The 22,007-nt window shown below is 38.9% G+C and overlaps 1 protein-coding gene across 1 annotated transcript in view; it reads left to right on the top strand.

Moving 5' to 3' along the window:
• Positions 1-22,007, top strand: part of TRIO (trio Rho guanine nucleotide exchange factor) — a 248,746-nt gene that overhangs the window by 175,373 nt on the left and 51,366 nt on the right. The window contains 1 exon segment of the mRNA XM_035552676.2: positions 5,415-5,658. Coding sequence (XP_035408569.2) covers positions 5,415-5,658 — 244 coding nt within the window.

Raw genomic sequence — 22,007 nt, 5'->3', positions numbered from 1 at the left:
TTTTGGGCTTATTATTGGGCAAAGAATTGTAACTTTTGATTGTTGGCTCTAGTTTTGCATCCTGCTTTTCAGTAATGACCCAGTAATGATCCAGTAAACCACTTATAAAGGCTGACATCCTTCCCAGATTCATGTAATCTGAAAACTGTATCGGAAGATGGAATTTTAGCATTCAGAATCATCTTGGTAAAGGGAGAAATGAACTGGCAAAATACTAATTTAATAGGGACTCATTTGAGTTAATGTGAATGGGTGGAAATAATTAAGTATTAATGAAAATGGTGAGAGTACTGAACAGTTTTGGAGAAGGAGATCTAGAAGTTACAGAGGCTCACAACCCGTGTAGTCTTTTAATTGTGATGCACTTATGAAATGGGACGAAGCAGCCGTATGCTGATGGTCAGAAAGTCCTCATTCTTTACTCAGCAACTGTAAGGCTTCTATTAGGTACTGCGTCCAGTTTTGAATACAGAATTTTAGCAAATTAGAGGGCCATTGGAAGAATTCCAGCAAAATCAAAAGATTTGATTAGAGGCCTGCCAAACATAACTTACTTTGTAAGATAAGAGCCCCAAAATAGTTAGGGCTGATGAGTCTGAAGAAAAAAGGTGTGAGGAAGAACTTAAGGTCTTCAAGTGTGTAAAAACTACATGGAGTTACAGACCAGTCTTTTACCCGTATTTTTAGTGGGTACAATGAGATTAAAGGACATGGTCTTTATAAAAGATTGCATGTTGCAAAGACTTTTTTTATATATCTATGGAATGTGAAGCTCTAGAGCAGCCTGGTTTGGAAGGCTAGGGAATGTCCATAATTGGAAATATTTGTGAAAGCTTTGGATAAACGTTAGTCATGATTCACATAGATGCAATTGATCATGATCTAGAGGAAGAGAAAGGAATGGACTAGGTGACTTAAGATCCCTTTCCACCCCCCTTTTTATTATCATGTGGTGTATCTCCGTATTGCAAGACAAGCTAAATACACCTGTAGCACCAACCCATCGTGAAGTATTAGAAGGTATAATGGAGTCCAGAGTAAAATGAAAACTTTTTGAGAGGGAGATTCCTACTTCCATCAGAGCATCTGTTTTCAAAATGAGTGATCTTATTGCACCCTTCTCAGTAAATATTTCACCCTTCACCTTTCATTCATGTTCTCCATTCTTCACCTTCTCCATTCACGTTCTCTAGCTGTATACCCAGCATTTTAGGTGGCTAATGAATAAAAGAGATGACACTCAGTCTTTCTTTCCAGCTTTCAACAGTTACCTAGCCTCGGAGCTTGGATCTATTTTTAACATCTTGTTTTGAATGTAATCCAATGCATAGGAAACGAAATGGGGAGGCTGAAGCAAACAACATCGGTCTGATGGATCTTTTTATGCTTGTGTTAACAGAGCTGACAGAGATACAAAATAATCCAAACAACTATTTTGGTAGCTGAGAAGAGATAGGCTTTTATAAGAAGAGCTGTCATAGGATGTTATCCTAAATAGGAGGAATCATGCTAGCCTAGCTACTCTGTGTGGTCAGTGCGGCAATATTTTATTTTTAATGAATTGTCTTTTGTGTCCAGCTGGTAACACTTTGTATTGTTGTCTGTGTGAAGTTGTATTTCATTCACATGCTTCTTAAAACTTGTGTGTAGTACTTCAGAAAACAGAAGAAGGACTGAAGCAGCGGGAGACAACCAGGTATTTAGTTCTACCAGCTGAGAACACAGAAGAAAAAAAAAAAGAAAAGAAAAAGGTGTCTGCCAGCGGGAAAAAAAAATCTAATTTTTTATTTTAGTAAAAAACAAACGAAGAAGCAGACACAGTTCTGAGAATACACCTCTCCTCAGCGTAAGAAATCAGGTCTGAGCAGCTGCCTGGTCAAAGTGAAATACTATGAGAAGAAAACTTCTCCCCTATTTCTTTACTCCCACAGTGCACTTGTTTCCATTTTAAAAAAGAGGTTATAGATTTTTCACACTTCAAATAATTGAGAAATCTTATTAGCTGCTCTTTCCTCGCTCTTAATGTGAAATTACCATGTGGAAGTAAATTTAATAAGCAGCCCTGAGATGAGGTAATATGGCCTAATGTAAAGGCTGTCATTGTACTTGGCAGAACTCAGCCAGTAGTGATCTTCACGGGGTCTGATGGCAGATGAAATTCTGATGTGGTGTCTCTGACTTCAGCAAACCTACACTAACAGTCTACATAACCAGCATGTTATGCTTTTATTTCTTTTTCCTCTCTACAGTCAGCAGTGATTAAAAAGCCCCAGAGAGATGAACTTAGATGGCTAACATTAAGTTCAGCAACAGCAATGCACTGTCCCATGATAAGCTGTTTAATTAAACCTTGCGCCTTTTTTAATCTGCCATTCTATTTTTGTCTGGCTTTTGTTTCTCATCTTGTCTCTCCCTCTCCATTTTCCATGTTTCAGACATAGCCTCATTTATTTTTATCATGCATGATTAATTCAGTTTACATAATGGGTTTCTTGAGAATGATGGATAAAGCATAAAAAGCCCTTGTTCAGCCTAAATTTGGATTTAGGTGGTTTGTAACTCCCTTCTTTTCAGTGCAAGTCAGTCTCCTGGTTTTTCTGTGCCTCTTTCTCTTCCCTCCAGCTAGCCTGGAGAGCCTTGCCAAAGCTGTCCAACAACAGCTGTTGAGCAATGTACTTAATCCCAAACACTCCTTGCTGTCCAACTGCATTTAATCAGTGTAGAGGATGAAACTGCTTTCAGAAAGCATGTTATGGAAAGAAAACAAGCTCTGAAACAAAGAGGAACGCACTGTTTGCTGGCCATTACAGTTGTGGGGAGAAAGAATGGTTGTCATCCCAGGGGAGGTGAAAGTTGATGCTGGTTGACTGTCCGAGATGCTAACTTGGAGGTGGGCTCAGGAGAGCACAGCACTGCCTTAGGTGCTTCAGGCAGCAGCGGAGAAGTCCTGTGCTGAGTTGCATCTAACAATGTCAGAGCGTTTGAGAACAGTGTGGAGCTAACAACTGCATGTGGGAAGTGTCTTGCACGTTGAAGTGCGATGGAGTAGTTGGTTTCAGTGGAATACTCATCAGCCAGGACATCCAATTCCCACACAGTCTTAATGACTATTTTGGTACCTTGGTAGTTTCTGACATAGCTACTATCAACGTTTGTTTGCTTTTTCCTTTAGCTTAATACTATACAAAATACTTCATGAACAAAAAGTCTTAGCTGCTTTTGTTTTTTTTTCAATTAGGAGGAGAAGAAATAACATCTCCATGAAAGCCAAAAGCAGATGTTCTTTGCGCTGGTGTTAAAGTATATTTTAATCTCCTATTGAAGGAGATGAAGGGTCAGACAAGGAAGTAGAGCACCAGAGCTATGCTCCTGTAGGTATTTAGGGGAAAGTACAATGGCTAAATGGAGTTTCTGGAAAGTATCCACTTGTTACTGTCTTGGTGCTTGTACTGACTGGGGATGCATATGGACTTGCCTGAGAAAAATTCAATCTGCGTTAGCCACCTTGTGAAGTCATACTGCATCAGCTTTTTCTTGGTCCCCATCAGGCATACAGATGGTTTCAATTGTTGCTTAGTTTGTCTGAAGAAGGCTGTAATATAAATCAATACCAGAAAACAAGGGAAAGCTCTTACTTTTTCCCCTTTGGCATAGTTTTGCATGGATTAAAAACTAATAAAATACAGAGAAGTGGGGGGAGGGAAAAGGAAGTTTTTAATGAGGGAGAAGGTAGCATGTTTTGAAGATGTAACTACCATAATTTGGGTATTAGGACTGTCTGGAGAGATGTAGTAGTAAACAATGTGATTAACTTTTAGCCTGGATCTAAACGGATGCAACCTGATTTACCATCCTTAAACACTACATGTATAATGATTTTCAGCCCTTCTTAGTCCCTGCATTTCCCCAAAGAAAACTTTATTCCTTCTTTGTGTGCAGGCACAAGCAAGGGTAGCCATTGAGATTAGCAGGCAGAAACCATGGGAAAGCCCTGAAGTTACTACAAGCTGTCTGCTAGGAGTTACATCCTGTTGTTTGTTGCAGGTTTGAGAAAGAGAAGGTCAGAATTAGCCTTTTAGTCTTACTTGGGTTTTTGCATTTTTTGTCATCTGTTCTAAAATGCTTGCTCGATAATACACGATAGTGTTATCCTAGCAAAGTTTCTATCTATTGCTTTAGTTAAAGGCTTTCAGTGAAAACTAATAAATAGCAGTGCAGGCTGTTACTTCCTTTTCCTAAAGCTCATTGGATGTAGGCTGCATTTAAAAGCCTAAATGCAATAGGCAAAAATAATGTGGTGAAAATGGTTCAGTATGTTGGTATAGCACATGCCTCTATATTAGCTGCAGCTGCAACTCTCACAGAGTGTTTGTCCACCTTTGTCCAAATGTAAAGCATTGTGGGGTTACTGCCTTGAGTAGAAGGAGTTCACTGGCTTGATCCAAGCTACTGAGTTCGTAGAAGGGACATACCAGCCATGATCTAACGTGGATGTTGCACTGCAGCATCCTGAACTATAGAAGGTTTCTGACGCTAAAATCTGAAGTAGCCAGGAACACTGCTGCCTTGTGTAAGGAGAAGGCATTCCCAGGCTGTTTGGTTAAGTTAGATGGGTGTTCTGGCACCGAGTAATCTTGGGAGCTTTGCAAAGCTGAAATAATAATTTTCAGATCAAAGCAGATGAAACAATCAAAGAGAGGAAACATAAGCTTAGGCAAAAAAAAATTATAATAAAGTGTTTTGGAGTTGGGGGGGGAAACCCTGAGCTTGCATGCTTTTAATTCCAGTTTGTGTAGTTTTATTTGGGGAATCAACAAGAAGGCGGAAGTTACAAGTAAATGTGGGGTTTGTATCAGATAGTTAAGTATTTGAGAATCTTATGTGAAGACGTTTATGCTGATTTTTATATTTATGTATGGAGTATCCTGGGTGATTTTGTGACCTGCAGATGTAGGACTGTAAATGGCATGGGAATGGGACAGTAAGCTCATTTGAAAAAGATCGCTTTTCTGCCTTGGGTTTGCAAGATGATAAAGCTTGTGAGTGATTGTATTTAGTAATATCTGTCTTTTTGCTGCAAATTATCAGCCATAAAACACTCTGAAGTGGCTGCTACTTCAACTTCCAGGGCAAGGAGCAGTCTAGCAAGAAAAACTGCTTAAATCCTCCGCCCAACACTGTCACAACCAGTGTATTTTGAACACAGGAAGAGACAAGCAGAGTTAAAAATCTGTACTAAAGCATCAGAACTGCTTGGTTATGAAATGATCCCTTCTTGATGTGGAAAGCCCGAGAAGCTTGCTATCTCATCCAAAATACAAATCCTGCCAGGAATCCTAAATAGGTAACGGTATGTGACGGATGGTTTGATAACGAGCGTTCATCTGGCTTCTTGTTCTTGTTTTCCCTGACAGTTGTCTGGTGGGTGCGAGCTGACGGTGGTAATCCATGACTTCACTGCCTGCAACAGTAATGAGCTGACGATCCGCCGTGGGCAGACAGTGGAGGTCCTGGAGCGACCCCATGACAAGCCTGACTGGTGTCTGGTTCGAACCACGGATCGGTCCCCAGCCGCAGAAGGCCTGGTCCCCTGCGGGTCCCTCTGCATCGCTCACTCTCGCAGTAGTATGGAGATGGAGGGGATCTTTAACCACAAAGGTAAGAAATGATGAAAACCAAGTCTCTAGTCAGCAGCATGAGTTTGGGGTAATAGGGAGTACTTCATAAATGGGAACTTCAGTGTTCTTGCCCTGCTTTGGTTTCTAATTTTTTAGTTAGATAAAACACAGTGCTTTTTGGAACCTACAGCCATGCTGTCTATTCCAAAATAAACAGTCAGCAGTTTTTTTGTGAAAACGTGGCTGAAGACACGGAAGAGATTTAGGCAAATTATGTCGTGGTAAACACAGTTACGTATCGTGTTAGATCAAGCTTCGATAATAAGAAAATCTGTTCCTGTCATGCACTGAAAGTGGGGAAGAAGAAAATCTCCTGCATGTAATAACAATAGTTCGCTTAGAAACCATGCATTAAAGAGTTGTGATAAAGTCAGGCTCAGTGATGGAAGAGGTAAATACACCCATGTGCCCTGGCACTGGAACAGAGTATTTGGAATTCTGTACTTTACTTCACTGAGTTTTCCAGACAAGCAGTGGCAAAATTAATTCATTTTTCCAGTGTAGCTGGATTCTGAAATCTTACTTCAGTTCTGTTTCCAAATGGAAGAATGGGCCCCTGAAGAGTGCAGTAAAAATCTGATAATTGTTTGATAGTTAAGGTTTTGCTGTGCTGTAGTCCTTTGGCTTAGTAAACTTCCCAGGCTCACGGAGTAGTTAGGTATTAGAAAGGATGTTTGCTTGCTTCATTTGAAACCATTTGAATTTGAAGGCTTCTAACAGAAAGCAATATGAATTTAAATAATTAAATAAATGTAAGCCAGTTCATTAGAAGGTGTTTCAGCACATGCTGTGGAAGAAAATGCGTTTCAAAAAGTTTGTTATTGCAAGTAGCAAGATTGGTAAGAAAATGGTATTGGGGAAAACTTGTTTTCCAAAACACAAACTTCTGTCTTTGGAGAGTTTTTCATAAATATGCTCATTTTTTTTTTAATTATTCAGTCCATCCCAGTTAGCACGTGACAGTTTTTCACAGTTAATACAGACCCTATATTAATATGCTTGCCTAACAAAGGGAGAGTTTGGATTTCTCACATCAGGAACATGCACAGCGGGAACTTCCTGAATACGGAGTGATAAAAACATCTGAAGGATTTAGTTGTAATACTTTTTTGAATTCTTGTATCCTGTAACCGTTTGGGAAGAAGAAGTTTGCAGTTATTTTGATAACATTGGAAAATGCATTTGGGTATCACTAAAACATTTTTTCCTTGTACAAGGGGGTGAAATCATGGAAATGTTAACAGGCATTTTTTAATTTATTATTTTAAATACAGAATTGATAAATCCAGTTTCCTTTGGAGCTAGGAACTTTACCTTTGAATGCCGATAATTTTATTAAGAGAGGCAGGCTGTACTGGACAATATATGTTATATCAGGAACACTGGGCCTGTCAGACTCCTGAGGGAGACACAGAGCTGTTTTTGTCTTTGAGAGGTTACTTTCAGTGGGTGTAATATGTATTGCTTTTTTTCCTTTAGTATTTGTTTGGGGAAAAAAGGGGGCAGAGCACTGTAAAATTAATTTAGTTTCCGTTTGACATATTGATTTGAAAAAAGAGCTTTAATTAATTATATTGATCATGGACGCTGAAGAACAGGATAAGGCAAATGCTAGAATCGACGTGGTTTGCAGGGCTGAATGCAAGCTCAAGTGACTTCTGTTCCTGCCTCTGCCACAGGCTTCCTGTGTGATGTTATTGCATGCCATCTAAACCCCAGCTGATAAGAAGCAGCTGCTACTTGTTTATTCCCACATTACTGGGTGTCAGGCTTTAGGACTTGGAGGTTTGATCTGTAAAGTTTCCCGTGCATGTGACTGAAGTCACTCTGAACTGTCTTGAACATGCAACCTATTATATAACGCTAAGTAATCTGGAGAGGCAAATAAAAAAAAAGCTTTAGATTGTGCACTTGAAGCCACAGGATGCTTTGGCTTTGGTCTGTAACTCAGCTCTTTATTGCTTGAAAGAGGTTGATAGCACTCATTACACAGAGGGGTTACAAAAAAACTTAATGAAAGTTGGTGGAGTGCTTTGATTATTTTTCCCCCACATAGTGAAAAGTACCTGAGACGATCTCAGAAAGCAATTGTTCTTTCTCAAGTGCTGGATTTGATTAAAGCTCTGTAAACAAGGCATTGGGGAATATGCTAATCAGAAGAGTGGAAAAACAATTAGATGATGATCTCAGTTTTTAAGTATTGTTCATTGTGGGCATTGATTGAGGTATGAATTCTTCCAAGCAACAACAAAACCCTTAACCAACAGCAACAACAAAACACCCTCATAAGAAAGAATAAGTGAATGACTTAAATAATTCAAGGCAGACCTTCATGCGCTTGGGTTAACAAGCATTAAATTTCCTAGTTTTCTAGTGATTGATTCTGCAACTTCAGCCTTTTTAATATGTATTTTTTGTTTATTTGTTTGTTTACAATGCATTAAAACTTGCAGAGTATTTGAATGATTTAACAAAGCCTCCTATATTGCCCTCTGGAGTTTTTAGGTCTGCAAAGGTATGTGATATGTCACACTAACTGTGTGAGCATCAGGTGTGAGTAATTCTATACAGTTCATGGGTTAAGAGATATGCAGCAGAGATGAGTCTGACATTTGCATGTCTGACATCGCAAGCTGCTGTACAAGGCTCAGAGAGGGAGAGAGGTTTTATGTAATCCTAAAGCAAAATGGGAGATGACCAACTATCAGCAAAGTGGTGGGATAGCTGCTTGAATGCTGAGTGCTTAGCTTATAAAAATGGATTAAGTGAAAAGTTTTTGCACTCCTTTCAGTATAGTTTGAACTCTGTAGATCTTTAGTAATATCCTCTAACTTCAGTTGTTTCTGTGAAACAATATTCAAAGTTTTTCTGGTGCCTCATATTTCAAGTTCTACAGACCGTAAATTTTGATCTTTTCAACAGTTTTTAGCAGTGCCATCTGTTGACTAAACAAGCTGGAAAGCCATGTAGTATCAGAGATGAAGAGAGCGTCAAAGTTCTGAAATGGCAAACCTCTTCTAATTTACAGCTGATTCTTAAGTTCCGTGAAGTCACATCTCATCACTAAGTACAAAAGTGTTGGGTTATTTAATGCCTTAAATTATCTGAAGTGAGGATCATCCAAAGTAGGGTAATACTTTCTGCTTTAATATTCTTTTGTATGTTCAGTGAGGCCTAGTTCAGACAGCTGATCTTGGTCATTCAGTTTCTGTCCACAGTCTGTCAACCACGAAAGGTAAATGTTGTTTTATTCTCATGTTAGAAGATGAGATGTTAGAAGATGAGATGACAGCCCAGAAAGTGACTCTTTTCGTTTGCATACAGATCTTTGTAGATCTTATTTGTCCTCTAAGAATGTCTGTTATTTTAAATATCTAATCAGTATCAAGGGGTACCAAAAAAAAAGTATTTACAGTATCTTTAATCTTAAGAATTTTATAGTAGTTAATAGTATGGGAAAGGATTGCATAGAAAAAAGACTTTCATGAGGTGGATGGATAGTCAGTTACAGGGAGGGTTGATTGCGGATTCCAGACCTCTTGCTTGCTCTGCTGGATATCAAATCTATTTTTATAAGTTATTTGGGTCATTTAATCAATTTAATATGCATTTTTACAGATGAGTACATTTTTAAAAATCTAAATCCCTTTTATAATAGGGAAAAAGACAAACAAGTGGGTAGTGAAGAGGCTGATTAACAGTTGGTGCACTCTAAAAAAATAAATTACTAGCTTTGGAAGAACATGTTTTTCACAAGTAATACATACGGCAACAATTTTTTTTTTCCAATGATTCCCCACATGTTATTGGGTATGGGTGAGAAAGAATGTTCCTGTTGTTTTATTTGGTGCTTTTCTCTTTTTTTTTAACAAGGTTTCTTTTCATTCTGTTGAACATTCTTTTTATATATCCAGTTCTCTTTCCTTTGTTTGCAGGGCATTTATATAGCCACAAGGCTTTGGGTAAAAAAGCAAGGGACAGAGGATTTAGTATAACAAAATTAAGCTTGTAAGTTCAGAAAAAAATGGCAGGTATTCAAAATTGTTTGTAAATCTTTTACCTGTTTACATCAGAAAGTTCACCATCTTTTCCAACTTTGAGTCCTTCTGACGTCTGAAGAATTTGTGTTAGTCCCAAATATCCCTCCTGCAGATGTCACTGAAGAGCAACAAGGACTGCAACAAACCCTTGCTCAGGAGGCTTACAGTTACACGTCTGCATTATAAGTTACATTTATGGGGGGGACCACATCTCACTGCCAAATGTTGTTGCGATCTCTTTGGTTCAAAACTTAGCAACAAAGGTCTTTTGACAGGTACAATGTCTGCCTGCTTTAAAACTTAAAATACGAGTATCTGTACAGGTTTGCTCAGATATGAAAGATGGGTGACATCTTCGTAATGTGGTGTGATGTACCATGCACCACTACAATAATGAATGCTGGCTTTTGATTTTACTCTGAGGATGCAGTCCTTAATGGTGCCATAAACTAAAAAATGTTTTTTCAGCAGTCTTTTTTTTTCCCCCAACTGTAGTATCTCTCAAAGAATCTATGGTAATAAAGAGGATCAAACAGCTGACACAAAGGTAGACAAACTTCATTGAAGAGCTGTGTCTGAGGTGTCAAAGCTTTTCTTGAATGGGTATGGGGACCTCCTACCCAGGAATAAGAAAAAGAATTATTGCATGGGTGATCTAGAGATACTTCCCCAGAAAAGGGAGACATTTTATAGTTGAGGTCACAGAATGGGATAAAACAGTCTTAAATTTGTTGCATTTAAGTTTGCTGTCATAAAACTGGAGACCCTCTGTTCAGAGTATTAATTTTAGGGGAAAGGGGAAGGGGAGAGAATAAAAGGTAAAACAGCTCACATATGATGGAGATCTTTGAAAGTTACAGTTGAGAAATGGGGTGTTTCCATGTTGAGTCCAAATACTGTTCTAATAACACAGCAGAACACAGAAGTTCTAATAGCACAGCAGCAGAATTTGATCAAGTAAAATGGGAATCCAGTTTGAGCAATTGAAGATGGACTGCTTGTTTGCAGTGGAAGTAAAGAAAGACAAAACATGACTTAAGCAGCAATTGTTTGCTTAAAAGCAGAGGGAGGCTGCAGAAGGGGGAGATTTGCTGTTTTAAGACGGTGAGCAAGCAAAGTAGGGGCCATGAGTAAGGACAAAGATCTTCGAGCGTGTGGCTCAGAGCCAAAGCATTGCCTCTGAGAGACTGTCTTGACAACCTTTGCAGCTGCAGGAAATGAAAAAGTTACAACCCAGGCCAACAGGGAAAGCAACTCGTAACAATGACTAGGTATGTTGCTTGCTCTGCTTTGCTGCCTTGGGGCCACAGGGCAAAAGGTGCAGGCTGTAGTTTCCAGGGCACAATACAGCGAGGGATTAGCTCCTGCTACATAGCCAGATGTGATCGCATGCAGAAAGCGATACTGAGAAATGTGGTACAGTATACGAGATGCTGAATGTAAATTTAAGAATTCCGTTTCTTGATGAATCAATTGCTTCCTGATAACATTTCCAAATAGCAGACTGCCCATCCAGATAATCAACTGATGGAAAGCCTTAGGAGCAGCTCACAGGATACAGGGCTGAGCAGTCAGTTGGATTTCACACTCTGCTAGTCTAAATTAGCAAGAAATTGTAAATGTCTTGCTGCAGTGTCAGTTCAAGATGGTTACCAGGCAAACTTGGGCTTGAAAAGGTGCAGGCATTTTATTAGCTAAAGTCCAACTTCGCAATTACCAGTTGTTTTGAAAGCCTAATAAATCATAGATTTCCATGTAATCACAAATATTTTACCAAGAAGCATTAATAGTCTAATTGTTGCAAAGATAATTTGAAGGGGGGAGTTGGGGCTTTTTTAAAAACATGTTCTCATGCTCTGGTCCAAGTAAATAAAATAGCTACACTATAGAAGTAAAACAAGAATTCTCTGTCCTGCCTTTCCCACCTCACAGTTTTCAGTTAAGTCTGCGGTTAAAAACATGTTTTGAGGATAAGTAAACTTAAGTAAAATGTCAGCAATTACCTGCGGGCTGTTAGATCATAATTGTTGCATTGAGTTTTATAGCTGTACTGTATCAGATAGTCAGTTTGGTGACAGCCAAATTCTAATTCAGCCTTGAATAAACAGTAGTCCGTATGAATTGCTTCCTTGGCATTGTTCAGTCCTAAACTAGATAGCATGGGTTTTGAAAATTCACTGAATCTCACAATTTGAATTTGTAGGAGAGTTCTCTATAAATCAAGTTTGCATTAGCTCAGAGCACTCACAGGATGGATTTCTGCATAAATCTGCCTCTGACTTATGTGGTGTTCTACCATAACCCAGTTCGGGAAGACCTGTCTGGTGTATCTGCATTCTCCATGCTGACTCTAATTGCAGGCATAAGTACGTGGTTAATTTGTCTCTGGGATTTTTGTACATAGGTAGTGAAAGCTGAGGAAAGTTGAGGAGTTCGCTATTATATCTGAAAAAAAGAAGAAACGTTGTAATACTGGCTGGAATGTACTTTTGGTCCCAGAGATCTGCCAAATATATTTTCTCTTATAAATTGCAGATGGAAAGGAAATCACTGTGTAAAAAGTATCTGCTTCAGAACAGATGTATTTGCACAGCTGATCTCTGGGAGGTAGAAGGTGGATATAAAGCAGCAATTCTGATGGCTTTAGATTTCCCAAGAGAGTTATTTTGCTTGCAATTAGCCTTTTTCTGACAGCAAGTTTTTTGCCTAACCAGGATTTTGAGGCAGAACAGAGTGCAGACTAAGATTGTACACTACAACGTTGCTAGTATTTTGCAATTGAGCATCCTGGAGTGTTTATTTTTCTTAACTGTCCTAAGTGCAACAAATCGTTGAAAAAGTTGCTTCAGAGGTAGAAATTACTCGTTGAGGGTGTCTTTGTTCCCCGTGTTTTCTTCTGGATTCAGCAATGCTTCAGAGCTGGCGCTGGCCTGCCAAGAGCAACCTGGAAGAATTTCCCTTCTGCAAGGAGCAGCCTGGCAGGGCGGAGAGGGGAAGGGCGCTGGGGTGGGAGACGGCTCTTTGGCAGGGAGGGTGCTCCGAGAGTCAGGGAGTTGTCACAAGGGGCAGCTGGCGGTGTGTATTTTTCTGCAGCTGGGGTGCTTGTGCGTTTCCAAGGACGGTCTGGGTAATTCAACTTGATCAGTTTTTCTTCTGTCACAGAACTATGTAATACGGCTGTCCGTAAGGTCATCTGTTCCTTTTCTGGCTCTCTAGTTTTCTGGTGCTTTTGCTGCTGTGGTTCGTGTTCTTAAACTTGGTACTGGAAAGAATATTTGTTTTGTGAAGAGAGGAGAAAATGGAGGAAGGATAAAATAGTTGAGCAGGCTAGAGTGGATGTTCTTGTGCACCTTTCAGGACGCCATCACGTAATCGTCTGATGTCTTCACTGCCTGCAGGTGGAAGTTGAAGGATTTAGCAGCCCAGTGACTTCCCCCAATTCTGGTTTTGTGAGGAGGCTGCTGAAAGTATGCATCTTCTTGACTTCATTTCACTTCTCCTGAAATCAGAGAGTAAATTAATCTCTGTTACATGTGCTAAACCAGAAATGCTCATCACTTTTTATGGAGCTGTATCAGGAGGGTTGGTTTGTGGTTTTTTTTGTTGCTGTTTTTAGTTGTTGTTTTTTTTGGTTTTGTTGTTTTTGAACAGATGCTTTTTACCTCTTGTAAATCGTTGACATTGGTTTCAAATCATCACTTCATTATACAATATTTTATTACTGCTATGAGTGCATATTTGGTGATACAGCTATTGATCAGAAGGTTGGACTAGATGAATTTGTGAGGTCCCTTTCAACCTGGGTCATCCTGTGATCCTATGTTAAAAGTTGGAATTGTTAGCATGGACTTGTTATGTTCAAAGTGTGGTCTCAATTCTTGGACTCCAGGTAGAGTCTGCAGGGATGTCAGTAGTGCATTAGATTTTGCCCTAAAATACATTAATTCCGTGTAAGAAATGGAAATGAATCGTAAAAAATATTTCTGTTCAGAAGTAGTTCTAGTTATTCTTTTTGGGTGTGATCCTAGCCTGATTAGGCATGTGTTCATTCCTTAATGTAAGCTTTAAGGAATCAGTGATATGGAGATTCCTTAAACACAAAGTCAAGGTAAATCTAGTTGCGTGTGAGAACCTGCAAATATGCTAAGAGAAGGAAAGCTTCTAAGGAAGCCACCTGTAAAGAACTAGTGAAGCTGAATGGTCTTCTTTCTGCAGAAATGCTTAAGGTACATGGAAGTAAATGGGGTCTTCAGTCTTAAGTTAACGTTGTTGCTCTTTCAGGAAACTGTGAGATTGCTCTCTCTTGCTGCTCCTTTTCTCAGTGAAAGAGTGATTGAGCAGAACTTTCTAAGGCGCAACATAATTTAGTGGCTAAGCATCTGTAAAACTGATAAGGAAACTCAAAACCCTCCTCCTTACAGGTTTTGGGGGGTTGGTTTGGTTGTTTTTTTTAATTCCCTTGGCTCTCCTTTGAAATTATTTCCACTTGTAGTAGCACCCACCTTGTACTGGACTGTCCATTTGTTCTGATGGGACCTAAGAGCTCTTAAAAGGTAATATGTCCCCTTATGAATAATAGGAGGAGATAATTAGAACGTTAAAGGCAGGGAATTTGTAGTGAAGACAATCATGAAAGAGAATGAGAAAGAAAACAGGGCTCATTGGTAGAAAAGTGTATTAAGTGAAAGTTTTAATAAATGACAGAATTGGTTGAATGAGTGGATTGATGTTTGCTTTGGGCAGTATTACACAGAAAAACTCAATTGGTGCAAACCACCAAATTTGTTAAGCATGTGTCTTAGGATTTTTATCTCAGTCGCTAGTCATTTTAAGGAGGATATTTATCATGGCCTGACTAGGTTGTTGGTCCATCCTAGCGTGTTTTGTGCTAACTTTTCACATTGTTTCAAGGATAATAAAATATGTGCGCTCTAATTGCTGATTGATTTAGTAGAACAGGCTTAGGTATGTTAATCCTTTCATCCTAAAGATGTGGTAGGACTAACTGCAATTGTGCCGGAATTAGTTTGGTAAACCACTGACTCAGAGGTCTGGTTACAGGTCCAGAGTAACATCTAAAGAAAAAGTGCTTACAGTAGGTTGTGCCCTGAAGATATGTGCAGAAGGAGGTAGTACAGTTTTGCCTTAACCTTGAGCCTTTGAAGTATTATCTTTTTTAAAAGTGTTTCAGTTAAAATTAAGTATGACCAATATAAAACGTTTACTATGATGGCATGCATTGTTCAGGAGGAACTAGCTCAGAAAGGAGAACGTAGAGAAACTGGCAGTTAAAAATACTTTCTTGCACCTAAATTTTAATTGCTGTGCTGAAGAGGCATCATTGTCTCAACTGACTACTTGCTTTCTGAAATATCTGAGGTCTAGAATCAGACCGGCCATTTCATAACTACATTATCACAGTTCTGGTGAGTGGTGATGATGCAAGTTGTACAAAGTATGCTCTTTTCAAATTTGTGAACAGTGTGAACGTGTTTGATTTTTGGTTCAAACCTAACTTTTTTTTTTTAATGGAGGTAAAACGTGTACTGTGTAACCCAAACAAAAATGTTTTATCTTTTTCAGGACTGAATTATTCTACATCTAAAATTCAGAGTGGTTAGAAAAAATGATAATTACAGGGCAGAAATACACATTTGGGGAATTGTTTGGCAGTACCTGTTCTCTAGTGTTTCTGTGTTTTAATATCTGATAGGCAAAGTATAATAATGAACCCCTTTGCTGTGGGCTTGTTGCTCCCTTATTCCTCTTCTCACTGGTGTAAGGCTAGGCTCCAAATATACTTAAATATGTTTAGTAACAAATCTCTGGTTATAACTAATAAATATGCAGCATGTGAAATCCTGACTATATATAAAGAGAGAAAATTCCCATTTCTGATTTTGTTCACCTGTTAGATATACTACAGAGGACTTGTTGGAGGTTACTTCATTTTACTGAAGTATCTTTTTATATAATAAAAGTATCTGTGAAAGTATGCAAGGTTTCTGTGTTAAACACTAGTGCTTGAAATCCAGATGTCCTTCAGGTGTATTCAGTGCCCATGTGCCTGCCCTGCTACCAGAAAAAGCAAGGTGTTGGGTTGTGGCTGATACTCAGCAGAGATGAAAAGTGGAGAGGTCTTGATGAAAACTTTTTGGAACTAACAAAAATGAACTTAGCAGAAGTGGAATAAGAAATGCATTTAGATCAGCAATATTGACCAGCAAGTAGCCCAGGCAGATTGCAGAAGCAATTTCTCTGGATACACATGTATGGAATTTCAGTATCAATATTTCTTACGGGGATTGTGCATCCAATATTAAAAATGTTTTTTTCTTTCATTTTTCATGACCTAATTTGGCTACTAGACGTGTTCATTTACCTTTTAAGTGACTTAAATTCATGTTAAGTCAGGAATGTACTTCAATATTCTGGAGATTTTGGATAAATATATTCTCATCTTTTCCTTTTATCTTTGTCTGCATGCATTTCCCGTTAAGATAATTAGCAGAGATTTATGTTAAGAAGCATCCAATTCTTGTATGTGCAGTTACAACTGGTTTGGAAGAGTGAACATTGTTTTGACTGGATTTTTTTTTTCTTGCCAACAAGCTGATTCCTTTTTTTTTTTTCTTTGGAGTGGGGAAGGAAGAGAAAGGGTGTTTTAAATAAGGCTGAGGAGACTACTTCAAAAAATCCAAGTAAACAAAACAGTGAGAAGGATGCTTAAGGGTGACTTGGATAATAAAATTAATGTCAAAACCCAGCATTTCTTCCATATGTCTCATTAGGACAGCAAGTATTTCTAGCTTGGAACTTTTTTTCTGTTTTCTCCAATGCGGAGACGAGGCATGGCATATTTCTTCTCCCCTCCCACCCTTTGCTAAGTGGTGCATGTATGTGGAGCAACATTCCTTGGACTCATCCAGAAGATTTTGTTTGAATTATCTGAAGCTGGTTTGTTGTGGTTTTGCTGACAGTGGCTGGGATCCTTCAAGCTGATTTGGCATTCAGCAGTGGTGACCGTGTTGAGGAGTCAGAATTTTCCCAAAGCTTTTCCAGATAAACAGAAAGCCAGGGACACTGAATGTCTCACCATTTCTTTGAAAGGCCTCTGCGTTCCTGGGAGGGGTATACATACTCCAGTTCCTTGGCTACAGCACAGAACAGGCTTAAAAATTTGAGAAAGTAACGGCCTAATGAGTAAGATGAGAGAGTTTTGTATGTCATGTGCTTTTTGATATTCTTTCTTATTGCAGGCATGAGCAACAGCTAGGGCATGTTCTGCAAAGCTGGAGACAGGAAGGGCTTGTTTAGATCCTGGCCTTGCTGACTGAATAGTTGGATGAATGGTTCATTTCCCAACAGTTTTAATTAAAGTCTGAGTACTTCAGTGTCTTGATATCAGTTGCTCTTGACAAATGCCTTACCCAAGATGTAGAAAGGAGAGGGATATTCATCCCCCAGCTGAAAATATCTCTACCGTCAATCAGAAAATACTTTCTCCAGGTTTACTAGCTAATGATATAGCTTTAACTCAAAAACATAACGTTGCTTTGTTGTGTTGTTTTTTTTTTTTTATTGAAATTGGATTGAAAGGAGTTCTTAGAAATCCCAGATCAGGGATGCTCACACAGTTCACTGCAGAGTACAATTTCTGACTGATTCAGTGTAGAGTGCTTTTGGCAGCTGGCAGCATGGGTAGGAAAGAACAGGAAACAACGTGCTGAATGTAAACGCAGAGAGCCGCTGTGAGAACGACTCCACGCCGTGCAGACCGGCAGTGTTATCTGTGAGAGCGAGGAGCAGCAAGGCTGGCTTTTGGGAACAGGATGATCTTTGTGCGTGGAGCTGAAGAAACCAGATCCTAGTGGCGCAGCTGTGCTCCAAGCGTTTAAACTGTGGGCACATTGTATGCTGAGGGAAAGGCAAAGCTAGCTGCCTTTCAGAATTGTAATCATGGTGTGGGAACTCACCTTATGAAGGCTTAACCTCAGATTTATTTATTGATGCATTTTTGCAGTTTCTTGGTTGCGTTGGAGCATTCTGCTGTGAGATAGAGATGCTACTTGCCAAAGATAGGGTTTGTATGCAAAGTCCGCCTGATTATTATTTTTAAAAATCGGCAATGCACAGTGTAAATAAAATTCCAGTTGGTTTGTGCAATGTTAATTTAGTGCAAGAATTTTAAGAGTTATGGATTTATGTCTAACTTTGGCTCCTAGGTCTGTGTGGTCTTTGGTCCTGCACAGTTCTGGAGAAGTCTGAGTCCTTTCTCTCCCACATGCGGAAGCATGACTCAAAATTCTGAGAACAGTGCACTTCTAAATGGTGAAAAAAAATTGCCTTATAGACAACTTCGAAAAATGATTTTGAAATTGTGACATTTAGATGCTGGCAGAACTGAATAAAAAGATCATGCTTCTATTAATTTCAACTAGCTTCTATAATTCTAAGATGAACAGGATTTTTTTCCCCCAAGTATCTTTGTAGTACAGATTTCAAAATACAGGAATTGCTTTTTTAAATTGAATGTCTGGAATAAGAGGGGGAAGATTTCAGAGACAGGTGTAGTTTTGCTTGAGAACAGAATTGTATTTTGAAGCCTCCCCCCCCCCTCCCATTACAATCTCTGAAACTCTTTTTTCCTCGCAAAAAGTAGGTATTAAGGAGAAAAAATGTTGGTTCTTGGGCTTTTTTTTCAAGCTCTCAACTTAAATAAGTGTTCAAAAATGAAATTTCTGCATTTTATTAGTTTCCCTTTCTTGTTTTGCTTGTTTTACCCAAGATGGTGCAAAATGTAATGAGGCCTTATGAGGATTAGGCTGGAATGCTGTTTATCCCAGCTTTAATGTCAGTTAAGATGATGTTTCTATTACCATGCAAATGTTTTAGAGAAATGCAGTCAGTTTAACTCCAGTTGTCATCTTAAACAAAAGAGATGAATGTTTCCATCCTTACATGCAAGGCTAATAGTACCCAGAAATGAAGTAGCACTTCCATCTGGGGGCTCATACCACGGCAAATGGTGGTTTCAGACACTGCAGGTCACAGCTAGTACCTCTGGGACACCGAAGTTACAGCAAGCTGAGCTGTTGACCGTCAGAGGCAGAGACTGATGAGCTGTTCCTTCTGTTCTGGGGTGAGCAGGCAAACCCTACTAACTTAAATTGTTTTTGTCGGTCTGATGTTGTCTATCAGTGAGTCCCAAGATTAACTGCAGAAAGTTAATCCCATTCCCTCTCTATCTAATAGATAGGGACGTGATGCTTCGCTTACGTACGGCATACAAGGTGTGCGCTACTCAGTCTCCCGAGAATATACAGTGCTCTTCTAGAAACTGCTGGGCTTTTTGGTTTCTCTGTTTACTCTTTGGGATGTAGTCACTTTTTCAAAATGCTGTCTTGAAAGTGAGAGGACCGGTTTGACTGAAATTTTTAAAAATCTTCCTGAAATAGCCATTGATGAGAAGATTTTCACCTAGACGCTTCTTTTGTCACAGATCTAAGAAACTTAAGCTGCTAACCAGTGAAGTCTTAAACTGCTACGGGTAGGGGTCTGGAGGGCCTTCCATCAGTTATCAGCAGGATTGATAACTGTCTACTTTTTTAAAGGAAACAGTGTTAACTGTTTAGCTGAGAAAATGCCTTTCAGCTTTACAACAGCTAAGGTGAAAAAAGAAATAGTTAATTTTGTCTTTTAAAAAGTGCTATTTTAGATGCTGCCAAATGGCATGGGTTGTTATTTGAGTGTTTTTCTTCATGAATCTAATTTAATTTTTTTCTTCCATTGAGCTGACTACTAGAAATATTTAAGCAGGGGGTAGTGGTGGGGGCAACTCTGTGCCCCTGTGCTACGTGTGTCATGCAGTCAGAGCTCTTCTGTACCCAAGCTTTGTTTGTGCCTAAAGGTGTTCTGCACATAGATATTTTCTTGTCTGCTGAATTAAGGTTACCTGACTGGTTCATTATTACTGAGGATGAGCTCCTAAAAAAAAAAAGTGGCTGATGTGAGGAGTCGCAGAACGAGCTCTTTAGCAGACCAGGAGAGCTAAGGCTCTGAAATACAGAAAAGCTAATGGAGCTAAAGGACAAAGAGAGCTTTGTAGCAGAGCCCAAAGTAAACCGCAGAAAAGCATTAATAGGCTGCTTGTTTGGGCTTCAAAATACATATATTGATACAGGTCTCTGCCTCGGATGGAAATTGTTACTTGTGGTACACTTCAGGTATTTAAGGCTAATCTAAGATGATAATGGTACTAAATAACGATCCCTGTGAGTTCAGTAGCTACAGTTATTGTTTCAGTATATGAATTGAGATGTTTCCAAATCAATTTCTTACAAGTAGCTACAACCACCCTGCAAGCATATTCGTGTGGAGTGTGCTGTCTCCACTACAATGGTGCTATGGAGCTTTTTATGGCAATTTTGTATATTGATGACAAGTGCATATCCTTGCTGCATTCTTCTTCACCAAGTAACCTATGAGATATGCATTATGTAGTTGTTCATGTGGTCATTCTCCCCCTACTGCCACCATAATTTACTTTTCGGATTTCTCTTCTGAGAAGGGATCAAAGCAAAACCTGAAAATAATGGTGTTTGAGTTGAGTAGAAAAAAGGAAGGACTTGTTGCAGTAGTAAGTTGCAAATGCTTTGGCTTCCACAGCATTTCAAATATCTTCCTGCAGATGTTATTGCTGTTATAAGGTCAGTTTATATGCAGTTTAAAACATATATGTGTGTGTGTGTGTATGTATATATATATACACACAAATTTTGCTGTGTGTTAGTCAAAAGCTTTCTTACTTCTGGAAATCACTATTTCAAAGCTATACAGGTAACTTCACTAGCTTTTTCTAAATGTTAAAGATTTTGAGTTTAACTACAATAAGAATGGCTGGTTATTGTTTAGCGTGTTTGATGTGTGTGAGAACTGCTGGGGAGTAGTGGAAAAGGATTGTTTCATTTATTATTTTTCTTACTCAACAACTAGAAACTAGAATCACTTTCAGATGTTCTACAATTTCATGCAGAATAAACTAGCCTTAGTGGAAGTCTCACTGTAGGTGGCAAACTATAAAAATAACTAAATCGTTTATCTTCAGAAAAGAAGATTTTTTTTCTTCCTTTTTTTTTCTCTCCCCTCAGGAATTCAGTGTCATTTGAAAGACATCTTGGGTCAGAAGAAAAATGTTAAGGATGCAGAATTAATGGTTTCAGTGAAGGAGGCTATGAAAGAGAAACTAATTCAGAGCTTAGGATGGCTTTCCTTAGAAATCAGAAGAAAAAATTTTAGTCTCAGGTGGAGGGTGCACACAGCACCTTAATACTGCAAACAGGTTAATGTGTGTATCCAGTTTGTGTTAAGTGCCGATGGTGAGCCTTCTTTGGCTTTAGGTCACTATGTGCTCTCAGCTCCACATAAAATTTCTACCTTTCCTTTCATTACATGCAATTGTTTGCACTGTTATCATTGGCAACCTCCTTAATGCTTTTTCTTTTTTCCCACTACATGCTTGGGTTTTTTGCAGTACTGTTTGTTCAATCTCACTTCTTTAAGGCTCTTTTTTCATGACAGTATGATGAAAGCATTTCGTTACTGTTTTTACAGAAATTTAATCCTTGCTTTGGCCTCCTAGATGTTTATCTATCTAGTGGTTGTAGCTTTTTGTGTGTCCTCTAAAATTAGATGATGAGCTGTTCAGGAGAAGATACCAAACATCTTCTATAGGTTTTTCAAGTGTTTAGTTAAAAAATAAAAATGAATCTTCAGGGACAAATGCTTGTGTGGTATGCTAAGTGAAGAATGCATAGACTGGAAAAAAATTTCATGCAGTTTCGGTTTACTGAGCAAGCAGACAGTATGATAAACTAGAAATGTATCTCACAGAATATGAGCTTAGAACTGGATAGATCTGAAATCTGCTTTAAACCAGGGCAAGACCTTAAATGAGTTAACCAAAAGGTGTGGATTTTCTAGTGTTTGACTTTTTATTCTTTGTCACCAACTAAGCTTGAGAGAAGATGAAGGTAAGGGTAATTCCTTGTTTGGTGCAGATTTTATGAAGGAAAATGGAAGTTACACAGCAAGAGCTGCATGCTTTAGCTGACCGGAAAATGCCTGTCTTTTTTGTATTTCTTGTTGCTTTAGCCTAAAGCATTGAAAACTAACTGCACTGTAAAATAAAAAAGAGGTGTTAAAGGTGGGATTTGTGCCTTCCAGTTGCTATAAAGCTTTGTAGAGGTGCCAGACTGTATCTTTTCTGGAGGCTGGGAGGAAAAATATC

Source organism: Cygnus atratus, chromosome 2, assembly GCF_013377495.2.
Source record: "Cygnus atratus isolate AKBS03 ecotype Queensland, Australia chromosome 2, CAtr_DNAZoo_HiC_assembly, whole genome shotgun sequence".
Classification (NCBI taxonomy): Eukaryota; Metazoa; Chordata; class Aves; order Anseriformes; family Anatidae; genus Cygnus; species Cygnus atratus.
The sequence above is the reverse complement of the archived record's forward strand: the minus strand, read 5'-3'. Positions and strand labels throughout refer to the sequence as shown.